Source organism: Scomber scombrus, chromosome 22, assembly GCF_963691925.1.
Source record: "Scomber scombrus chromosome 22, fScoSco1.1, whole genome shotgun sequence".
Lineage (NCBI taxonomy): Eukaryota > Metazoa > Chordata > Actinopteri > Scombriformes > Scombridae > Scomber > Scomber scombrus.
In genome coordinates this window covers 15,444,246-15,469,128 of record NC_084991.1, presented here as the reverse complement: position 1 = coordinate 15,469,128, position 24,883 = coordinate 15,444,246, and the positions used below count along the sequence as shown (strand labels likewise).

Sequence of the window (24,883 nt, the reverse complement as noted above, 5' to 3'; positions counted from 1 at the left end):
CAGCCCACAGGCCCCTTCGGATTCTCTGATGTGGCTTCAAGACTGCCTAGGAAATGCAAGGCCTTCTGGGATAGCACTTAAGGGGTCTCCAGAGTTTTGTGAGCATGTGTTTTGAGTGTGAATGAGTGCATGTGCCTGTTACTCGGTGTATCTCGGTGTAGGTTCCACCACTCTCAGCGTCATTGTTAAACTCACTCCTTTGATATGGGAGGACTCAGTTGGCTTTTCAAGGAATGAAGGAGTGTCGCTGCAAATAAAAGGGCACAGGAAGCTATATCGTGCAGGTGAATTTTTTTGGTTGTGTCACATTGATAACATATGGAAAGTTCTGCCTCTAAATCCTCACTTCTGTCTCGCGCCTGTGAAACACACAGGCCTGAAAACACAGTGACATTCCCACTGTTTTCTCATGGGCTGTTATCACTCTTATTCAAACAAGGTGCTCTCACTCATGAGATAAACAGTGGGCTATTATCCTCGCTATCTCCAGTCTGTTGCACTCCTAACAGGCTGTAATGCATTAGGGACCACTTTAATGGATAATAAGTGAGTTTAGATGAAGAAAAATGTTAATGTTCCCAGCTATTCAATACCATTTTTGATTTTTTTGATTTTTTTATGCTTTCCTGCTTTTTGTTAAGTGAATAAGGCTGCTGAGAGGCCCAGCCCCTCTCATCTGCAGCCTGTTATGGTGGAGCGGGAGGATGACATCATATTGGTCTCGGAGCGGCGGCTGGTAATTGGCCCGTTCTCCTCCTCCAGCGGCACGGGCCAAACAGAACACACAAGTGGAGCCAGGCAATGCAAGTCAGATGCACTGGGTTTTTCCAGAGTGGCTGGTGGGGCCTCAGTGCAGACGGAGAGCCAAGAGGCCTCAAAGAGGGGTGCACCGATCCAACTGTAAATGTCAGAAATGAATGAAGGGCCTCAACTCAAATGAAATCTGATATAATGCGCCCCAGGCCAGCCTGTTTGATCTGCTGCACAACGCACTGCTGTAGACGGCTAGATAACTGCGCCTATTCTCTATGATATGACATTGCAAAAGCATTTTCATGTGGAAGGTTTGCGAGAGCCAACGTCAATGAGCTCTCAGCCCACACAAAGTTCCATTACAGTGAGACTGAATTGCTGCACCTCTGGGCTGCCGAGGAGCCACAGCCAGTGATTGTTTGCAATATTAAAAATCAGTGTGCAATTTCTCAGCTCGGAAGAAATTCTCATGCCTTTTAACGCAGATGCATTACTTAGCATAGATGATGTAAAGCTCCACTAGGCATTATTCTGAAGGTCCTAGCACATGTGAATAATGGCCAGAGGACGAAACATCTGGAAATAAGATTGAACCTCTGCAGGTTCGGATATGCGTCTTGTAGACAAAAATCCCATCAGCAGGACGATAACATACAAAAACAGCTAATCTCATTAGGTTTTTAAGCATCTATTTGATGTGGCAACATGAGTAAAACCTAATTGGTTGCAGTGGATCTGTGAATTAGACCTGGTTCTACCCCGTGGCCACTCTCACACTGAGCACATGGGCCGGGCAGAGATGCTGGATACCTCTGTTCTAATAAAGCACAGTCTTTATCTTTTATAGAGGCTGCTCAGTCATGCCACCATGTTTCTTGCTATGTGGTGTTTGTACCAAAGAAACCCCAAAAAAACAAGGTGTGCTGATCTTCTGATTACATAGGCGGAGGATTACATAAACCTCTCTGTTATCATCTAAAAGAACAGTTGTGAGAACACGTTTGGTGTTTAAAGCCTTGTGTGGGAAAACACGCGTACCTGCTATGTCAAAAGAGGGTGCAGTGCTCAGCGTGTTGGCACGTGCCCCTCTACCTGTCTGTTGCCCATTGTTGTTTTCCTCATATAACTGAGAGATAAATGGGCGTCAGTTGTGAACGGAAGGTCACAAGAGAGCCTGTAGGTGGTGAGAACCTCCGGGTTCCTGTCAGGGCCCGAGATGCAACTCAGCGTCTGTGGCCAAAAACGGCTGACTGAGCAAAACTGTCAGAGGAGCTGCGCTGCTCTCAGTGGAATGATTCTTTGAATGCTTTCACTCTCGGTGCTCTGTCAGGTACTGCACTGAGCTGTGAAGCCCTGCAGTGCAATAACTCAGCGTAGGTGTTGTTACCACGACAAAATAAATACAAATTTGCCGTATGTTGAACAGTGTTTTAATATCATCTGGAAATATGAGATACAGATTGGTGATGTGTGTGCTAGAAGTCACAAGTTGCTCTGGCTAAACTGTAACAGTTTGCCTCCTTTTCTATTTTTCTTCCGGTGGCAAGAAAATCTTGCAGGTTGTGTTTAAACTTGCAGTGAAACAGCAGCCTTTGCCTCTATAACTTGACGTACTAGTACTACAAGAGGGATTTAATAAAATCCTCCAGATTTGATTGGATTGCTCAGAAGTGGGTGTGTGATGCTGAGCTTTAAAGGACTATTTGCCTCAACCCACGTCTCTCTCACCCTCGCTCTTAGATCAGAGGGAGGATGATTGAGAAATAGATGAATTAGTAAATACCACTGATGAGATATGACCCAAAAGAGGAGATAAGACAGGAATTTCGATATTAAAACACTCAGAAATTATTTTTTCGCCACATATTTGACATTTAATAAGAGATAACTGAAAAGTAATGCAGGATTTATTGAATATGTATTTTTATTTCACTGTCTCTTAGTGGTCCCTAAGTGTATTGTTGATTAGTCTCTCAGCTATGGGGTGGTTTTTTATGGTGAAAAAACATTTCTATGTTAATAATGACTTCGCTTTTCAATTTCAGTTCCTATCAGAAGTCACCTGAGGACAGAAAGTTCCTTTTGAATGGGCAGGTGGGAGTGTAACCTCCACTCAGAGAGCTGGTCTTGACTTGGAAAGTTCCTATGTAGCCTATTTTTCTTCTATTTCTTCTTTTTTCTTTTTCTTTTTTTGCTGCTGTTGATGCACATTTCCCAGTACATCCTCTCTGTCTCTCAGCTGGTGAGCTAGCTGTCGAGGCAGAAACTGCGCCGGAGGGAGGAAATGATTATAGCATAAGGGAATGTGTTATCACTTTCTCCCTCTTGTGCATACTCTCTCAACTAGCTGAATGCCATGTATTTGTATTTCTTATCTGTAAGATGAGAAAGAAGCACATTTCACAACTTGGACGAGAATGACACGTCCTCCGCACAATTTAGATTTGAACGTTTCCGTGTGTCATATCAAGACGATTAGTCCAGACTGGACATGTGCACTGAAATATCAAATGTCATGTAGGCTGTTGTGTGGTTGCACAGTGGAAAAGTCTATATCATGTTCCCCATCCATCAAAAGCCCCTCTCTGGAGGAAGCAGGCCCAGCTGTTGTCGGCCATTGATACCTTTGTTGTTCCTCTCTGTTGAACCGCATAGTCTGCAGTCCTCAGCTGCTTGCTCTTCACCAGCCTGTTAGTTCACTTCATCTTCTGTTTATCTGCCTTCTTGTCTCATTCTTTCTCTCACAGCAAGGTTGCCCTTGAGCCTCGTTGATTGACCGTTGCTCATCAATTTGCATCCTTGCCCTGTAGATGTTTAATAGCAACCTGCTACCTGGTACAGATATAGGAGATGCTGCAGAAGGGTCAGATCTTGAATGCAGTGTGAGAGTTACATCCGGCATCACTGAATTTGTATTCACCACAGACTCATCTCAGGGCACCCTACAGACTGCAAACATATACAGTCCCCTTCGCATCTGAGAGCACATATCAAGTTGACAGCCATGACTGCATGAGGGTGGAGAGAGGAGCCGCACCTTTACAGCCCTGGTAACTTTTCATGTCTAGCAAACACATGTGTCAAACTTCTCCTCCCACGCTTCACATTTCACACATTCCTCAAGAATGTTTGCTTTTTTACCAGGTCAAGTCAAGAGAATGAACCCAAAGCTGCATTGTGTGTCTCACCAGCTTAGTGCAGCTTTTGGAGCTCTCTTCTGTAAGACTATTTCATCTTGTGCAATTCGCTCTTTGCCCAGTCATCAGTTTTTCTGCAGTCTGACTGAAAGTCTTGCTTCTACCAGTGAGTATTTATGTCTTCATGGGCTAACCATAAAGAGAGCCTCCCTGTGCTTTCATTTCCTCAGTGACAGTGGGAATCCTGACCAAGGGCTTGAGCTCTGGCGGTGGCTCCAACCATAACATATGCCTCACTACTTCCTGTTATCAATGATTACATAAGGTTCGGAAACAAAGACATCCTAGGTTGTCAGGGAAGCAGCAACGCCCCCCCCCCCCCTCACGAACTTAATTTCCATGAGAATAAGTTTTATGATGACATTAAAAAGCAAAGTTTTTGCAAAAATATCAGATCCTATTGAATGTTATTGTAGGATATATTGTAGCTATCCAAAACTATTTGCATCCTTGTTTGAAAGTGTACAGGTATCTAATAAAGATTTCTTGCATGCATGTGATTTACATGTCCATCTTCCATCTACATGCAGTTTGTAGGTCACTATGATGGGATGTATTCTCATTATGGACAGTGCTGAGGTTGCAAAGCGAGCCGGAACTACAGCAGAGCTCCCCAGGGACGAGGCCTCGGTCCTGGGAAGCAGTGGCCTATGATCAACCGGACCATTGCAGCTTCAGGCCGCACTGTGAACCTCCTTCTTTCCCAGCGTGGGCTGGCCCATCGCTGACATCTGAACAACTATCAGAATATGCCCTGCTCCTCCCAGACTTTCGGTGGGAATAATTGATGATTTTCTATTAGTTGACTCGAGGCAAAGAGGAAAAGCTTGTCTCCTGGGCGGTAACTATTATTAACAGGCCTGATATAGTGCTGCACAAGACAGTCCTTGTGGGAATGTTTAGTTGTATCAAATGTCGTGTTTCCAGGAGTGTGAAATGATTTTGTATGCATGTAGCATGTCGTGTCATGATCAGTCTCATCCACCTCTCATAGCTCGGGGGGCTCTTAGCTCAGTAACAAAGCCCTGATATCTGGTTCTACAAGCCTGTTATTTGATTAAGACTAATCTCCAGGTTTTGATTTCAACTGGTTTTGTCTGGCGTGAAAGTAATTTTTGCTCTCTTTTCTGTGTCTAAACTAAAGCTCAGCCTGTTCAACTGGATTTTGAGTTCTCTGGTATAAATAGGCTAAGGCTGCACCCAAAGTTATGAGGAAAGCAAAAAAGACAAAAGGAAGCAGTGGAGACACTATTTTAGGATGACAAAGTATGAGATGAAAATTACATTTATTAAAGAAACAGACACTTTTGGAAATATGCTTATTTGATTGATTGATTTCTAGCCAGCAGCTGGTTAGCTTAGATTAGCATAGAGACTGGAAACAGCTAGCCTGACTCTGTCCAAGGGTAACAAAATCCACCTACCAGCTCCTCTAAAGCTCACTAATTAACCAATTATCTGTATCATGTTGTTTAATTAACGGTTTTACAGAGCCAGATTAGCTGTTTCCTCCTGCCTCCAGTCTTTATGAAAAGCTAACTGTCTCCTGACTCCAGCTTCATATGAGTGGTATCAATCTGCTCATCTAGCTCATGGTAAGAAAGCGAATAAGCATATTTCACAAATGTCAAATGATTCCTTTAGCTGTGTAATTTGTAAGAGAAGGCTTAGAAGGAATGCAGATTCAATCTTTATATCAGGAGATATGGTAATTGCTGCGTTGTGTATCATATTCCTGTACATGAGTTAGAGATGAGATGATTTCAGCAATTTCGCTCAGTATGTGAAATCCCTTGGCATGGTCAGAGACAGAAACGCCCTGGTGGATGAGGACCCGAGCTTACGGTATGGGCGCCGCTGATCTGGTTGGCCTCTCTGCTCTGCTGAATCCCCCCAACCATGATGAGATCAAAGCCAGGCGGCATGTCAGGGGACCCAGATGAAAATGATGTTGTCATCCAGCCCTTTCCATCACCACGCTAATTCATTCTTTGCCATGGTATTTCCTGTAGATAGGCCCTGGAATGCCGCTGTTTGTCTTTGTTTTTTTTTTGTTGCTAAATTACACAATGTGCGAGAGGAAACATTGGATTTCACCATCACCCCAAAGTGTTTGTTTGTTTGTGTCGCTGGCTGTGGTGGTAAGCACAATGCAAGCCAGAGACAGACCATAAACAATTGCTTTGTGGTTGGAGTGAAGTGGTGGTTTCAGAACCGTGTCATGCTATATAGGCTTTGTTTCCTGCGTTTCACATGCTCTGCCTTTGTCTTCTATGCTTAATTGGATAAATGTAGTCGGTTTTGCAATGAAAATAGTCAGCCAAGAGTGCTAGAATGGTTTCAATTTTAAAACAATGTCATTACAGCAAGAGTTACCTCACAGAAACAATATTTCTCAGTCCCACTTGGATCTACTAAAATGACAACACTTAGCCTATCAGTGTGTATCAATATGTTTGGTCTGGCTACAGTTCATGATGTGTTTTTCTCTTTGCAATACACGCGGACAATTGTTGTGGCAGGCTGCAATACTGATAACAGGTTGATTTCCGTCCTTCTGTTTGAATTCATGAGACGTTTGAGGGGGCCTTCTGAGTCTCCCTGCTGAATTTAATCAAGCAATAAGACCAATGAGGTGAATTAAGGCTGGAGCTGACTCAGCCTTACAGAGGCCTCTTTATGCCACTGCCGAAGTCAAGGGGGCCCAGGGTTAGCATGCATCACACACAGGAAAACACCAGGCAGCTCCCAGACAGTCCAGGCCCCAGCCATCCGCCCCTGAATCCCTCCCTGCTCGCCATTTATAAGGAGCATATCGCCTCACTGGAGCTACTTTCAAAGAGCTTTCCTTCACATTGCGAGGCCCCCCATTTCCTCCTCTCTGTCAGGAGGGAAATGTAAGTGTGCAGGAGTGGAAATGTTGCCGAGTCGAAGGGAAGTGAATGGATGAAGAAAGCAATGTTATTTGTGGAACAGTGAGGCCCATTGCCTTAAAATAAACTCGCACAAAATGACTTACTGGAAACTGCTCAGCCCTGTGCTGCTGATTAATGCCTCATTTTTCTATAGGCAAAGAGAGTGTTTGAGAGAAGGACAGACAGAGAAAGACTAACTTTTGTTTGATCCAAGGTCATTGAGTGGCCAGCTGCAAGGCCCTCTGTCTACCCCTGGGATCTGTCTTCCTATTGGACATCCTGTCCCTGATGAATTGTCACTCTTCTCATTTAAGATCATACAGAGGAAGCTGGTCACTGCCAGGACACACCCACCGGTCCTTGGCGGCCAATCGGCTTGCTCCAGTTGTCCAGCATCCTTCGCACTCAGAAAACCACAGCTGCCACAGGAGCTCCTCCGCCGGAATTTTTGTTTGTATCCTTCCTTCCCTAATCTCTGACCACACACACTTGTTCACTTGTGACAGGCAGCCGCTGCCTCTTGGCCCCGGACCAGTCCCCCCACCCCCCGTCCTCTGCACCGCCCTGAGACATCTGTGTGCTGTGAAGCAAATGAGCAGAAAAGCTGGGGGAACTTCAGAGTCGACTGCTGGAACAGAACAAGGGGGCCCCCACAGCAGCGTTATATACCCCACAGCAGCGTTATATAACAGTCAGAAATCTAACCGTACGCTCACATGAAGAACATCACTCTATTTTGCAGATGCATGCCATGCTCATGCCGTGAACATTACTTTACATGCATGCAGGCTCTGTTTTGTCTGCTTGTCTGGGCATACGAGGAGGTAAATGACATGCACAAAGCTCATCACTTTTAGATATCTAAGTTTTTCCTTGCTAGACATGAAGTGTGTTGAACTGCTAAATGGAGAGGACATGATCTCATCCACTTAAAATCCAACCTATGTCGCTTGCTGCGTATGACTTAATCCAAGCTTCCCCTTTGTGCTAAGTGTCCCTGCCCACCACTTGAACATAAAAAAAAGAATGTTCTTCAAGGACTGTGGGTAGGGTATTGGATCTAGTAGAGTTAAAATTAAATGAAGGGGATCTAGTGTTTCCCAAGGGGTCTGTCTTTACAGCATCGTAGAGCATCCTGCAGTACAAGCATAAATGCCTTGTTCTGGCACCTCATAGAACCGCTTTTGTTTAAAGTGTACCCTCTTCCTCTCCCCTCCTCTGTCTGCTATTCCTCCTGTGTGCACGGTGGAGAATAGGGCAATGTTCTCGGAGGCTCTGGTAGGAGTGAGGGATGCAAGCTGCCGGACGTCAGACTTGTATACAGACTTAATGGAGGAGGGGGGAGATTCAGCAGTGACCGAGGCCCAAGCTGTGGAAAAGAAACCCTCTTGTGTTCCAAGACCCAGACTAAAGACCAGGCCCGGATGTTGCTATCTGTCCCATCATTGTCTCCTCAAATGTTGGCATTTTAGTTTGAATGATGGCTTTCAGTTTAGCCAAAACATTCCTAAGGCACAGTGTGGGAAACACCCTCTTTTTCCTGCGCTGATTTGACGACACTCCATTTGTTTTATGATCTTGCTGCGTAGTTGAGTGCAAATTAGCTGGTTGTGGCACAGGGCTTCCAATCACAATCGAAGGGCTGATGGTGGGACTTACTCAAGTATTAAGGAAGTGGGATTTACACATCCAAAAAAATATAATTATGAGGTGCAGGGTAGAGAAAACCACAGTAACTGTTGGGAGCAACGCAGCTACAAACAGTTATTTTTCCAATCCGGCATGTGAGTTTCTGAACTTTTCCTGGAAAGCACCTTCTTCCCCACTTTCCACCCTCAGCCCCTCTGCAATAAGTGGCAGTGATGGGACGGCTTTGATGTGTGACACTCGCGATAGAGGCGCGCTCGACGCCACTGATAGCATGACAGGAATAGCATGTGAAAGAGCAAGAACATGCGACTACCCATGAACATTTATGTCGCCTACTTTTCATGTTTGGGAATGGGTGTTTAGTCCACTTCCAGAAGGGGTGTAATCAGTTGATGTGAAAGCATATAGTATGCAACCATGTGACAGACAGAAGCCACTTCATCTGCTCCCTGGCTGAGCTACAGCTATCACTCAGCGCTGGGAGGAGTGTTCACCACCATTCACACCACAGCATTCCAGCCATAGCATCCTCTTCTCTACTGTCAGTAAAGCCAGACAGCCAGCTTGACTCAGAGCACATGGGCAACCTGTAATCAAGCTTGGCCCTGAAACTGGCATGTAAAAGTAAATCCTGTGTTTATATCCGAGAGAGAGGCCTCCCTCATGGAACGACTTACTTGATCTTGCACAGGAAATACATAAGATGATGTTAAGCTTCAAAACAATCTCCAGGATTAAAGATCTTGACTATCACCCTCCACCTCTTCTCTCTTTCTTTGTCTCTTTTCTCTTGATCTGTGGCAGTCTGCCCATCTCCGGGCCCCTGTGCTCTGGTGGGTTCAGTGGACTGGTATGCAGCAGGAATCTTTGGATCAAGGTGATTTCACGCTCCTCCACGTTTTCCCAGGGCTTTGGCCGCTCTCTGTTACCTCTGTGCAGCCCGGAGTGTGTGATAGCGGCTGACATGTGTTATCACAGGACACATGCACAAACAGCAGCAACAGGGTAAGGCTGCTTTATCTGTCTAACACCTCTGTTTCCCTCAAGTGTCAGGCTTTGAATGTCTGGTATGGTAGGCTTCTTTGGCCTCTTGGGAGAGACCCCCTTTGGACGAAAAATACAGTCCGAGGGATTTGTCAACCTGTCCACGCACAGACAAAAGGATAAACCTCCGACATGAAATCTCAATTCTAAAATGAATCCTCTCAAACATACACCCCCTCCTCCTTTGAAGTAGAACTAATCTTACTAACCTTGACATTCCCTCTGAGACAGTTCCTACTCTCACTTCACAGTCTGCTCTCATAATAGCTCCACAGTGCTCTTTTTTTCTCAATGAAACTCCATATCTCATTCAGCTCTTTGGTGGTGACTGTGAAGGGGGAAGTTTGTGAAGTCCTGCGTGTGAGAAGTGGTTCAGTTCAACTTCTGTCATTCAACTTGACTGAACATTTCTTCCTCTCACTGTGAATATACAACAGCTAATTTAGATTCAGAAGATTTGCTTGTATGAAGTCTTTTGATAAGGACTTTAGCACTATCAGTTGCAAAGAGAGACACAGAACAGAAATGACCATAAGAGATCGGAAGTGATAGGGAGTCAACAACCGCACGACTTCCTCTTCTCTTATAATTCCACTTTTTTGAGATCCTGTCTAAGAAGGACAAAATAACAAATACTTTTAGACATCCTGGAGACACCACAAGCACTCTCTGCAGATTTGCATGTCCATCCTTATACTTTCATCCTTTGGCATGCCACCATGCCAAAGGACTTCCTTTATGGAAAAGTTTTCTCTGGAAAGAGATCAACATGCTGTCCACACCCTTTGCTATAAGGATGTTTGTCTGCAGCATCACACTGTGTCTCATGGACTGCAGCTCATGTGGCAGGGCTATGACCTGATTCAAAACACCAATGGTTTTACAGAGATAGTGTCCTGACTCTGAATAATAATAATCACACAGTAACATATATTTATGTGGCCATTTTGAACCTGCATTTACACTTAAAAGAAGGAAATCATAGCCATGTTTCAGTTGTGGACCAGGATATGTGACATGAAATGTATCAAGAAACATTTACAATTTAACACTGAAATATGTTATACAAATAAATAAAAGCTGATACTCCCAAAATTGCACAATTACATCACACTTGCTGGTTAGTAGTCTACATTTTGACTGCCACAGCTAGTTAGGAGATAACCGGCTAACAGTCCAGCTAGTTGCGAGCTAACTCCTCAGCTAAATTCAGACATTGTTGCTGTTCCTGACATTTATTGATCTGCTGTAAGTCTAATTTATGTCAGTCTTGTAAGTAATTGTATCATCTTAAAGTGTAAAAATCACAAAAGTTTGAATGTACAACAGCACATTTTTTAGCTGTGAAGAAATGAACCGAGTGAAATGTTAGCTGAGTGAGAAATGTCTCCACATTTTCAACTTGCTAGCAACTTGAAAAGTTCAACATGGACTCTACAAAACTTTGTGATACATGCTTATAATTATATTTTCTGTCCAGCACACAGATTCACATTTCTGCACCGTTACTCACAGTTACTGTAGCTTGCTAGCCTTTTGACAATTGGAGTAATTTTTCTTAATTTTATTGCATTTTCTTAGCATGTGTCACATCATCTGGGCTAGAGATACACAGGCCTAGTAGGAGATAGTGTAACATGCTATTGATATTCAGTCTAACGCTGCTTGCAGTCAATATTAAATGTCTTTTCAGCAGTATCAGTTCTGCTATTTCTTATTGCAGACTGATGATCTAATTTACACCCAGTTAATAAAAGCCTTGTGAGGTTGTGATGTGTTTTTTACTTTATGTTCAGCTGCAGATAGCCCATGTGAGCCCATACGAAACAGCGACAAATCCAACTGCTTGCAAGATTCCACGGTGATGTGGAAAGATGGTTCATCCAATCACCTACCAAGTATTTTTTGAAAGTGCTTACCAAAAGGTTTCCAAGGATGACTTCCAAGATGGTTCTGTGCAGTGGCGGATTTAGATATGGGCGACATGGCTTATTTGCAAGTCACGTCTTTATAAAGTCAATTTACCTTGTTGCAGAGGGCGCCCTCGTTCTAGTTTGTGAACTAGCAGCTTCAGCCTGCTGACAGGATCTCACAGTCAGAAGTAGGAGATGGGGAGAGGAGCAGGGTTAGGTTGACCTCAGTTCTCTTCACCAAAAGATGCAAGAATTACAATTAGTCACACTACCAAATAAACCACAATTTATAAGTGTGTTGTTTATATTTGTGTATTTGTTTCATATATTCATATATTCAGGGGGGTGCAGGAAAGGGGTTTCAGAATAAACAATCACAGATTTCTACAGAGATAGATCCCTGAGATAGTTAATGAACCCTGAGAGAAAGATTATATATTAATGACAGAACTATCCAAAGTACATTAAACCTGTTAAAATTAAACAATTTGAACCTGTAGCATAAGTGTTTTTCCATCTCTAACAGACAGGCTTGCAACAATAATTAAAGTTGTATAATACAATAGTAATTTATTTATTTTTTAGGGGTGCTGAGATCAAATTTAGAGGTGCTAAAGCACCCCTAAAAAGGGTCTAAAATCGCCACTGCCACCAAACTAGTTGTGATGTCATATATTAAAGCTCACTGGCCCGCACCTTAAAAAACTGGATTTTCAATGAGCTCAGAGAAAACTTTTCTCTTCTAGTTTCATCATCATTCTGCACAGTGAATCTCAAACATATCCAGCTGCAGGAACAAGCCGGAAAAATAACCCCATATATTTTGAGTGGATGCTGACTTTAAAAAGAAGCATGTAAATACTGATTAATAAATCCCGGAAGTCAGACTATAAGAGCAGCACCAGTATAAGAGGGGTAGAGAGGTTTTCGTTTTTTTTCCACAGCTGCTTTTAATTTGAAAGGTTCCAATCCGGATATTCAGTTTTTTTCTCTAAGCCTGACAGCGAAAAAGAGAGCAGGAGACGCAGAAACAGCAGCAGCAGCAGCAGCCCGAGAGGTGCAGCAAACCTCCTGCAGTAAGCACCCTCATGCTTCGTCCTGGGCGCTTCTCCTCCTGCATTGTGACCATATTTATTTCGTATTTTTATATTTTATTATAGTCTGAGGAGAGCAGGAGGAGGAGGAGGTGGGAGGAAGACAGAAAAGAAAGAAGAAGTAGTAGGGGGCCCGAGAGACATGGAGCTGTACTGCTTGGAGTCGGACACAGCCGTGAAAGCCCAGCCTGACCCAAACATCCTCTATGATGACAGAGTGCTGCAAAGTTTATTAACAATCGAGGATAAGTTTTTACCCCAGTGCTCGTATTTCCAGCGTGTCCAGAAGGATATTCAACCTTACATGAGACGCATGGTTGCAGGTTGGATGCATGAGGTTTGTTGGTATTTTATGCTATGATGAGCTACTTCAAGCTAACTTAATTGTATGCTTTTTTTCCCTGCACGTTGACAGGCATCCTCGGGCTAATTTTGGCTCATAAATAAGGGTATTTTCGTTCATAGAGAGTTGTCAGCGTTAACCTATTTGACAATTGAATGAGAATGACTCATCAAAGCGTGGGAGAGTCGGAAATTCCACCTCAGCTTCAAAGGAGTAGCCCAAGCAAGATGTTTACTTTCATTAACACTGAAAGCCATGGTGTTTTTGACTTATTAGGCATCGCAGTCGACAGAGGAGGTGTGGATCTAAATTTACATGATCGAAAAGGCGACATTTTTCCCTTCTCAGTAATTATTATTAATTTTTTAAAAGGGCCTCAAGTCTCCATGGCAAGGCGAGCATGCAGACCCACTTTCATTTTCTAAAAAAGATATAAAACAATTAAAGGAAGCAAACTCTTCTGGGTTAAAACTGTCGGAAACTTTTTTTACACGACTTGTGAACATTTTGCATACTTTTTAAAGCTTGTAGATGATGTATTTTTTATTTTGTTTCAATATATATATATTTTTAAAGACGGCAAGCCCAACAAGGATGACGAGTCTAATGGCAAAAATACTTCCTATTTAACTCATTTGGTTGCCTTGTCTGACTTTGCAGGCTTTGACAGAGTAAAGAGAAACTAAAATGATTTATTTAACCTTCATCTCATAGACAGTGGAAAAATCTGCCTTATATAGTCTTTAGCCTGTAGGAAAACCACCCCTAGTGTAAATAATCCCATTTTATTTTTTATTATATCCTTTAGTTTGCAGAATATATAACACAATATACATTTTTCCATCATCTTTCCTCAGGTGTGTGAAGAAGAGAAGAGTAATGAAGACGTCTTCCCTTTAGCCATTAATTATTTGGACAGATTCTTGGCAGTGATGCCCACAAGAAAGAGTTATTTGCAGCTTCTGGGAGCTGTGTGCATGTTCCTGGCATCAAAGTTAAAGGACAGCAGGCTACTATCAGCAGAAAAACTTTGCATGTACACAGACAACACCATCACGCCGCGGGAACTGCTGGTAAGTTGACCAAACTTGACTAAATGGTGGGTTTTGAGAGAGAGAGGCCCCCCCTCCCATTCATTTGTAGGGAGCATGGAAACGTATTGTCACAATTTGGGATGATATTTTAATGATAATGGCTGAATTGGTTTCACAGGAAGTGTCCCCATTTTCCCTATAACTGGAGCTGTGCACAATGCAGCCACATCCTCTCTGTGGATCCATGTGGACAGCAGAGGCGTGTGATGCCATCTAGTGCCAGTTATGCAGTATGGAATTTGGATTTGGGAATCGGCTAGATATAGACAGAAGAGTGTATGCTATGAGAACAGCCAAAATGCTTTAACAGAGGAGTTTATCTCTTTAGAGCACTTTCTTACCATCATGAATCTTATTAAATGTTAAGATCAGAGTGTGAGTATTCAACCAGGAAACTTTGAGGTATTTTTTTGAGAGAAAAGTTGATTATTTTCATTATTGATTAATAAATGTCAGAAAAATGTCCTTCTATAGTTTCCTTAAACTGGAAGTGTCTTTAAGTTTTTTGACTGTCCAACAGTCCAAAACCCAAATATATTAAGCTGAAAAGACAAAAGTCCACACAGTAGCTTGTTCTGGAGCTTTTGTGCAAATATATAGATATGTTGAAACTTTCCGTGATTCAGTTTATCACAGGTGACAGAGGAAAGTAGAGATGGAGTGATTGGTTGACTGACGCAACTCATGATGATTAATCGACTAGGCGTTTGATCTAAAAAGTGTAAAATGGTGAAAAAAGTTGATCATAGTTTCAAAAAAGCCCTAGCTGCAACCTAAAATGTCTTGTTTAGTCCACAACTCAAGGATATTCAGTTTTCTGTCATCGAATACCCAAGAAACAAAAAGATATTCACATTTAAGAAGCTGAAATCAGAGAATTTTGTCATGTTGTTTTGAAGAAATGGCTCAAAATGGCAAATAGATCACTATTGACTAATTGTAGCTCTACACAAGATTAATTTGCAACTATTTTGATGATAATTAAATAATTTTCATTCATTTTTCAGGCAAAAAATGCCACTTACAGCTTCTCCAATGTGAGGATTTTCTTTTTTTTATGTTGCAGTAAACTTAATATCTTTGAGGTTTTGGATTGTTGATCGAGACATTTAGAAGATGTCAGATTATGAATTATAAAACTTACGATGAGCATTTAACATTATTTTGTTACATTTTATAAACAAAGCAGTTAATCAAGAAAATTATCATCAGTTGCAGCTATAAAGAAAAGCAGAAAAACTGATTCATGCTAAAAAAAAAAAAGAATAAATGCTTGATTAATCGATTATTAAAACAGATGCTGATTATTTTCTGTCATGCCGCTAATCAAACTCTGGACCATATTACAGTTGAAGAGTTCAACCTGCTTCTCATCTGAACCAAATGGCTCCACATGCTCTCTATACGTCCTTTTGTATTGCCTGCAGCTGTTTAGGGAAATGACATTCGTCCCATTCGATGCTCATTATTGTCGTAAGACTCCAGATTCCTGGATATCCTCACAGGATGCACAGAGAAGGCAGTGAAGAGCCAGTGAAATATGCTTCGGCTCTTCCTTGTAATGAACACACCACTGCTGGTTCTTCAGCTGGAAGAGAGAAGTTGGGGAGGGGAGGGGAGGGGGGGGGGGGGGGGGGGGTTATGTTGGGGCAGCTGTCCAGGAAGTGAGCACACCGACAGAAAAACCTCTTCCCCGGCTCATGTCACAGTCAAACAATCTCCACAGGGGCTAAAATAGGTTAAATGGTAGCATGTGTGTTGCGGGTCAGGTACAGGAAATTGACGTGAATGTGAACGACGACTGACATTTCAGATGGCAGATGAGCGCTTGTTGACGGGAGGTGGGGGGGGACTGTCCCTGACGGTGTTGGGGTTTTGGTTTGTACTACGTTTGCGTTGTCTGTGACACATCTCCGTAGAAAAAGTGAGAAATTGAATACATCAGCATTTTAAGCTGGGGAGGAAAAAAAGTTGCATGTAGTTGCTTTTGCATGCAGTCAGTAGCCTCGTAACCCCACTTTTTTTAATTGACGTTAACATAACTAAAAAAAAAAGACAGCCACATCTCTCTTATTACTTCCTGCCTACTGTATATATGAATATAGCTAACTTACAGGAAATACATACTTCACTCAGTACTGTAAGGGCACAGTCAGATCATCTGTGCTCATATTCATAATAAAATAATCATGGTTTTTATACCATGAAGTGACAACAGATGACTTGATAAGGGACACCACTTCCTCCTTTATATCTAATCCTTTATATGGAACCAAGATGAGAAATGTCAGGAAATGTGTTCAATTTCAAAGCTTTTAAAAGACCTAAACTGGTGTTTTCGATGCAGCCAAATGCTTGATGAGAAATGGTAGAATTAGAAATCCAAACTTCAATTTTTAAAATGTGCAAATGGCAATTTATGAATGCAAAGTTAGCTGTGATTCATGGTTCCCTAATTTCAGGTTACAACTCATAATGAAACTAAGTGTGTGACTGGGTGGACATTTACATGAAAACTTTCTACAGCCCATCATGACATGTGGTGGAAATGAAAACCCTGGGACTACCATTTGATTGGCTGTGAATTTAAAAAGCTTGATCAACGTGTCCCTGGTGACCTGACACCTGTTTTTTCTCCATTCTCCAGACCTATGTGATTATAACAAGTGTCATTGTACCTTTTTTTCCAAAAACACCACTGCACCTTTTAAATCTTAAAATACAAACTTAAGCACACGTTGGCATGTCAGAAGTTGCACATTTTAAATATTAAAGCAGTGATAAAACATTGAAAGCACTAAGTGAATTTGCAGGCTGTAAAAAAAAAAAAAGGAATTTACAGACAGGAAATGAAATCATGACTTGTGTACACCGTTTTTGCTGGTGCTGCAAAGCCCCGACTGTATGAAGAGTCAGCTCCATGTTGCTGCCTGTGCATTGCAAACTCATTGTTAGCTGTTTGAGGCTTGTGACAGGAAGGAAGGGGCTAGCTGTCTCACTGGCAGGGCCTCTAAGCGGGGCAAAGCTTGTCACATGGCGGCGATATGAACTCAAAGGATGCAAGGAATGAGAAAGGCACGCAGATAATAAGATACAGCGAGGAGAGATAAAGACAAGAAATGTTGCTCTTCTTACAGAGCCATTTCCTCTGGGAATAGGGATGGACTGTGATCTTCTTCACGGTCAATGGAATCATGGCACCACGCCATTCAACCCTCTGACTGAGTAGATACTGCCAAGAAACTGAATTTGAAATGACTGACACTTTTTCTTTTAATAATTTATGTATTTTTTATGCTCTTCCATGTCTTTCAGGACTGGGAACTGGTGGTGCTGGGGAAATTGAAGTGGAACATGGCCTCGGTCATCCCCAATGATTTTATAGAGCACATCATACGCAGGCTGCCCCTTCCCAAAGACAAGCTGGCCATGGTCCGCAAACACACGCTGACATTCATCGCCCTCTGTGCCACAGGTAACACAGCTGCTTATCATTTCATGTGCTCTTTTTTTTCTTCTTTAAAGTACCTTTTTTCTTTTACTTGTTTGCTCACTCGCACGCTCTCTCCGCTGCCTCACTGCTGTTATTTCCACATCCAGCAGAATATTCCCACACACACAACATTCTCCCGTCGTGAGTCATCTGTGACTATGCCTGTGACCTCTTTCTTCTCTCAGCAAAGTCCTCTGGCTGCATTTCCCTTATCCACTTTCTAGTCTCTCCACAGCCTGTAGTAGAGTTTTCTTTTTTTTTTTCTTCTTCTCTCTCTTTCTTCTAAACAGCGGACCAGCTGCTAAAAGCTGTGCTGGAGTGCCTAAAGTGGTCATTTCCAGGTTTCTTCTTCTAAGCGCTTGAGAAAAATCCTATCACGGCTCTGTTTAGATTAGCCACGTACACGGGTGGTGATGAAGGTGTATCACGCTGCGTCTTGTACACAAGAAGACACACGCGTGCTCAGGTGCAGCTGAACTGCCCGTGCTACTTTCCCTGTATTGTTTGTTGACAGGGAAGCTTCCAGGTTTAAAAAGTCAGGGCACCGATCCAGTGATCTTCCTTCCTCCTCCCATCTCGGCCTCGTGTCCAAAATAAACTCTGGAGGCTCTGGAGAAGCACAAACTCAGATGTCCCCTCAGGCCTCTCCCTAGGTGAATTTCCACAGCATTCCTTTGCCTATACTAGGAATCCCACTAATATTTTCATATCCTGGACAGAAGTACTACTGCAGGATCGCCTAATACACATAATATATAGCACTCCTCTGTCACAAGGCTGCCTTTCATCTGCTACCTCCTTCAGCTAATTCGATGAGGGAAATAAAACAAAGGAGGTCACTTCAGTGCAGTGAAATTCCTCACAAACGCTAGTGCGGTCAGATCTCACCCATAAGCACGTGTTTATAGAGCCTAGTTATTGAAACCATAGGCTCCCTCAATGAGATTCATACCCTGTTTACCAAAGTTTTAGTGTCACACTTTTTAATATATTTATATATATGTGTGTGTGTGTGTGTAGTGTGTACATATATATATATATATATATATATATATATATATATATATATATATATATATATATATATATATATATATATATTTGGGTGTGTTTCAGTGGTTGCCTCTGCTATTCATAAGCAGCTGGTTATCCAAGCACAAAGCAGCCGCAGTGGAAAAAAAAGGAGGCCTGCTGTGGTTGTGCAGTAATGTAAATGTTTGGAGTTTTATATGGAGTTGAGATGTTATTCTTATGATGGAGGAGCTCCTCCTATGGACAGCTGGTCCCTAGAGGAGAAGATGGGCGTAGTGAGGCAGGCTTTAATCAGAGCTATCAGGCCACCAGTGCTGGTTTGGTTTGGACTTGTGCAGCATTTAACAATTGTGTGCGTGCTGAGTTACTGCCCTTTTGTGATTAGCGTTGGTCATGTACGTTCGCTGAGACCGGAAGAAGGCTGTGTGTTGTAATTGTGGAAAAATACACCAGGGGCTATTTTGACAAAACTTCCCAAAGCTAAAAAAAAACAGTTCCTAAGAGGCAGAGTTAGCAGGAATTCCTGAAAATAAGGGGTGTGGCAGGCTATTTACGAAGCATTTTAGCAATAAAAGTAGCTCAAATCTGTCCTAAAACATGAGTCTGTTGCTAAAATCAACATTGACACATGCTTTTCTTGCTGTAATCATTCCTCCTGTTCATAATGACCATTAGAAGATCCCTTCATAATGCACTTACAATAAAAGTGATAGGGGACAATCTACAGCCCTCCTTCTGTGCAAAAATATATTTAAAAGTTGCTTGAAGCTAATATGAAGCTTCAGTTGATGAAACTCTTTCAAAGTTGCAGTCTTTTTAGTGATAAATTCCTTCTTTGAAACGCTGTTCGTCAAGACATAGTGGGACATTTTGACTAAAAGGATTATAAACGTGGCAGATATCAACTTTATTTGACTTGCTCAGGCGGCTGAAGCCTCATTCCAGTAAACACACCCAGCTTGCTCAATCAGCTGTTACAAGCAATACTCTTCATCGTGTCCACGTTTTGTATAAACACCAACTTAGTGAACTTATACAAGCTAATTTCTTCTGAATTTGAATTTCTCTTGAATTATTCATCAAACCAAAAATGTGCTCATAAGACTTTATTCCACACAAAAACACTCGCCAAATGCACCAAGTAAATAAATAAATGCAGTCACAACATCCAGCTATCTAGTTATTAACATATTCCTCGTATTCTTGTGTATAATGGGATATTTTATTTAACCAGTCATGTCCAGGTGAGTCACTGAAATCATAGAGAGTAAGTTAATTCATTGAAGCACAAACTTCATCCATAGATTTTGAGGAGTCTGCAGTTCCTCATTCAAAGATGCTCTGAGGAGACTCTCTGAACTTAAAGCACCATGTAGGAGGACTCCTAGAGGTAACATAAGATACTTTGTAAACATGGCTCCAGGTTGTCCCATAAAATCAAAATACCTGACCAGGCGGAAACTGGTCGTGGCCATATCACAAGCTGTATCTTCAGTTCAGAACTTGCGGAGGTGTTCCTTGTTGTCCTCCTCTCCGTTGCTGCCTCCTCTTCCGTTTCCTCAGTGCAGGCCTGTTGTTGCTTAAAGCCTTTTTAGACCAGGATGTGGACCAGAGGGAGTCGTTCTTGGAACTTGTTGCTCACTGAGTAGGAGGATTCCTACTCTGCTTTTCTAATCAGAGCTGTATTTTCTATGAGGGGAAACCACACAGGTTCCACCGTGCAGCGACGTCTGTTGAAATTCAGACTGTGGGAAAGTCGGCTTCGATTGCAGAGCGTGCACATTGGAGATAATTCAGATGTTTGTACCTCTCATGCGTCTCTCATACTTCCTCTGGGCTGATTTAAGTGTTTCAGCTTTTTGTGTCACAGTTAATAATGTGATTTCTGCACATCAATTTTTTCTTTCATCCTTCCTCGCCAGATGACCGCCTTGCAATGAACCCTCCTTCCATGATTGCCACTGGCAGCATGGGAGCTGCTGTCTGCGGCCTGCAGCTGGACCACGCTGACCAGAGGCTGAGTCGAGACAACCTGACAGACCTGCTGGCCAAGATCACCAACACAGAGGTGGTGAGTATCACAGCGAAGGAACTTTATATCTGCTACAAGTAGTTAGTCATCAGTTGTAGTGCTACACAACAATGCATTGTTAATAATACTCGTGGCAACGTCTCACAAGCAGGATTAAGGGCTCTTTAGTAAACAATAGAGATGACTTCAGTAGTGGCAGATTGAAGCTATTTACTTTTCATGGAGAGAGAGGGAGAGAGCGAGCTTTTGGCTCTTGGCTGGGGAGCCAGACTGCTGCTATAAAGAGCAGCGGCAGAGGGAATGTCTTCTTAAAACTCAGAGCCCACATTCTTGTGGTAAGACGCATGCAATTTCTTAGCATGGCTCCCACTTTAGCTGTGTGCCCCTCCTGGTGGAGGAATATGTCCGTAATCAAGTCTAAGAGCATCTTTCCAGAGAGGCCAGTAAAGTAAAACAAGTCTATTTAAGATGGACACATCTGGACACATCTGGACATATTTGGATGAGTGTTTAAATATATGAAGACTCACTTGTGTATATAGTTGTGTATTGGCTGAGTTACAGATGCAGTGAGGGGGAATGAAGCTTTATTAGGCTTGAATGCATAACCGCATATAACTCATAAACTCTAAATGCCATCATCATGAACTTTTGTAAATTTGATTATTGTTCAATACTGAACATTTTGATATTTTAAGGTACCAAATTATAAACACAATGGGAGTTAATAGGCCTCCATTGACTTTAATGTAATATATAATATCACAATAATTCAAACTATAAATGTGATAATAATAAGATGATGTTCAGTTGATCAGTGTGACGTTATGTACATTTTGAACACAGGGGTGAATGGGCGTCCATAGACTTTAATGTAATACATAACCTCTTAACAATTCATAGACTATAAGCACCATCATAATGATGTCATTGACTATTGATTGGTGTGCAATACTGAGCATTTTCTAATATAAATAGTTTGCACTGTGCAGAATGGCTGGGTTATTAATATGATGGATATCTATTAGGGATGCACCGAAATGAAAATTCTTGGCCGAAAACCGAAAATGAGAAAACCAAGGCCCAAAACCAATTTTCCACCATTTAAGTTAAGTGCATTTTAAAATGTTCTCTGTAGGACTAAAAGTGCAACTGCTGAAAGATATAACAATATTTTCTCTGTAGGCCTACAACATAAGAGTGTATCAAAAGATCTCATCTGGTGCAGAGAGACGAGTCCTTTTTTCTGCTCTCCTTCTCCTGCGCTGTGCGCTTCTCCGTCTGCAAGCGGGTTCTTCGCATCCATCATGGCAATGGATCATTTCTCTTGCGCGCTGCTTTAATCCCACATCCAAGTAATGATCTTTATAACGCAGATCAAGTACAGTCGCGATGAAGTGCAGAGGATCCGAATAGATCTGAGTGAAACGTGTGCTGACAGACTCTAAGAGTGTACTTTCCATTGTTTTCACTCCGTGGTCCGTCTCAACCTCTTTGCTTAGAAGACGCTTTAGTGCTGCAATTAAAGGAATAACGTCTGCTACAGATGCATCAGAGGAGCTGATCTCTTTAGTTAGCTGCTCAAAGGGGGCAAGAGATTATATTGAAATATGTCCACACTGCAGACATGTTGGCGCTTATCCAGACAAGCGTGTGCTGGCCGCGGTTGTTGTTTGTGTCATCACAACATTCAGTTTCAGCCGTGTTGTTTCGGTGATAAAAGTATTTTGGCCGAAAACCGAAAATGCGCTTTTGGGCCATTTTCGGTGGCCGAATTTTCGGTGCATCCCTAATATCTATTGGGATCATACTAAAATATTCATAACTCATTAAGTAAAACAGTTACATCTACAAATAATTACGCACGATTTGATACACGGATCGTCATAGCAAATGTGTCTTTTTTAGAAACAGCAGTCACACTACATACACCATGTATATTTATCCCGGTATGTGTTTTCATTGTCACTGTATCTTGTGACACCAGAGGACCAGTTTAGCAACCTAGCAGACCTTTTAAAAATCCAGAAGGGCCACAGCCAACTGGCCAGAGGAACAACATGATTGCCTCTTGGATTTGTGGTTACGTTGCCTTGGCGACGTGGGCCCCGCAACCCAGCCGTCACAACAGGCGCTCCGACTGCAGCCCATCGGGTTCCAATTATCCGTACATTTCAAAGGAATGCTGGCCTCTTTGCGAGCCTCGGTGCATTCTTTAAAGGGTCCTGCAGCCAGCTCGCTGAGGCAGACCTCCCACATCTCCACGCAGACCTGCTGGAGGAGGCGGAGAGGGACGGAGACAGCAGGAGGATCCCCTTTCACAGGAGAAGCTGTCCAAAAACATCCGGTCCCACTGTCCCATATTCTGTTTTACACCCAAACTCAGGGTTAGGGTGCAGTAGGTCAAAGCCATTTCCTCTAGACCTCCTCATGGGACTGACCGAACTGTAAACCCAAAGGGGAGGGGGGGGGAAGAAAGGGAGTCCAGAGTTTCAGATGTGTTCATCTGTTCGCTGCTAGACCGCAGAGCTCTTTTAGGACCCCTGACTCCCTCCCACCCCCCCCCAACCTTGTGCTCATACCTCAGACGTGCTCCGGTCTCGTGTCAGAGCGTTTCGGTGCCCGTTGTTGGTTTAGAGCGTGCTGGCACCCATTGTTCTGGTCATGATGAAAACAGGACCACCAACCTGCAGACACATAATTCCCTGCTGGTATGCCACGCATGTGACCAAAGCCGTTAAACAACTTGCACTTCAGATGTGCCAGACATGCATGTTTCTGACTGTCTGCATGCAGGTGTACAGATTAGAGCTGTTATTAGTCCATTAAATGAAAAGTCTGATCAACGGAAATCAACTATTTTAATTATCAAATAATCGTTTTTTTGTGGTGTTTTTTTTTTTTTTTGCAAAAATGCAAAATATTTGCTGGTTGCAACTTCTCAAATGTGAGGATTTGAGAGGTCATACATAATAGTAAACCAATTTTTCTGGATTTTGAACATTTCATCCAACAAAAGAAGATATTTAAAGACTTCCTTGGGCTTTAAGAAACTAGAACAGACATTTTTCACTGGTTATTCGAGAAAAATATCAGCAGATTAATTGACTTAGAAAATATTCGTTAGTTGGAGCCCAAGTAGGGCTTTGTAACATATCAACATATGAGACTAGATATCATCTTAGATTTTAGATATAATAATACAGTGATATGGCACAGGTGTTGTCTCTAAATATCTTGATATTTGATTTTGTCCAATTACCCAGCCTTCAGCCCTCGTACAGATAGCTGTGAAAATGCTCGGCTTGTCTTAAATGCATCTTAACTCAAGCAGATATGTAATTGAGGCGTGTGTGAGTAACAACTTCTCACCCTTCTTTGTTCCAGGACTGTTTGAGGGCATGCCAGGAGCAGATAGAGCGTGTGTTGGCCACCAGCCTGCAGCAGGGCCAACAGTACCGGCAGGAGACCGGGGTCAGAGCGGGCAACAAGGCGAGGGAGCAGCAAGACCAATCCAGCACCCCGACAGATGTACGCGATGTCAACTTATGAACTCCCGTCGCCGCCTGAAACACCAGTCACGTCTGTCCACCAATGAACTAAGGAGCGAGGGCGGGCGTGTGCTCTGCCGGTATCTTCGCCAAGCCCCCCCCCCCCCCACGAGCGATGGTGTGACAATCTATGAACCTTTTAGAATTTAAGAAATTTCTAGTTGTTTTTTGTTTTGTTTTGATTTTTTGCCCCATTCATACCAAAAGCTTTTTGTGTGGGCCACATTTAATCAACAAGATATTTAAAAAAAAAAAAATAATTCTTGAAAACTTGATAGTGCCTTTTTTAGGTTTTTCCAGAGAGGAAACCTGAATATATTTTCATACTTGAAAAAAAAAAATAGTATAACTATATGAAATATTCTTTTGATACCACCTATTAAAAATAAATATGATAAATAATGTATATTTAGCTAGTATTTAGTTACGTTACTCTTTTATCATCTTTAGCAAACAGTTATCAATTCATAGTTTTTATTGGGTTTTCTTTCCTCACGCGTGATTCGTATTCATTTGTGCAGGAAAACCCTGTTTAGTAGTGTTGTGATTGATATGCTGATTTATACAGTACATGGCATTTAAACCAAGCTGATATCCAGTCAGAGGAACGCTACTGTAGCTAGCCGCCCTCTCTATCTAGCATAATGTGCACCTGCGACTATTTATGCTGAATAGTGCTGGCCGGGAGTGGGCTGGGCCTGCTCACAGAGGAGGGATGCGAAGAGGGGGTTTGAGAGAGGTCTGGAGCAGTGGCTACTGTCTGAAAGGTTAA

The 24,883-nt window shown here is 42.5% G+C and overlaps 1 protein-coding gene across 1 annotated transcript; it reads left to right on the top strand.

The window, feature by feature from the left end:
- Positions 1-12,546: 12,546 nt before the first annotated feature.
- On the top strand, positions 12,547-24,213 carry LOC134004506 (G1/S-specific cyclin-D2-like). Its single transcript, XM_062443807.1, has 5 exons — positions 12,547-12,903; positions 13,767-13,982; positions 17,319-17,478; positions 20,451-20,599; positions 23,948-24,213. The coding sequence occupies exons 1-5, from the start codon at positions 12,709-12,711 to the stop codon at positions 24,110-24,112; spliced, it is 885 nt and encodes a 294-aa protein (XP_062299791.1). The 5' UTR covers positions 12,547-12,708; the 3' UTR covers positions 24,113-24,213.
- Positions 24,214-24,883: the final 670 nt, after the last annotated feature.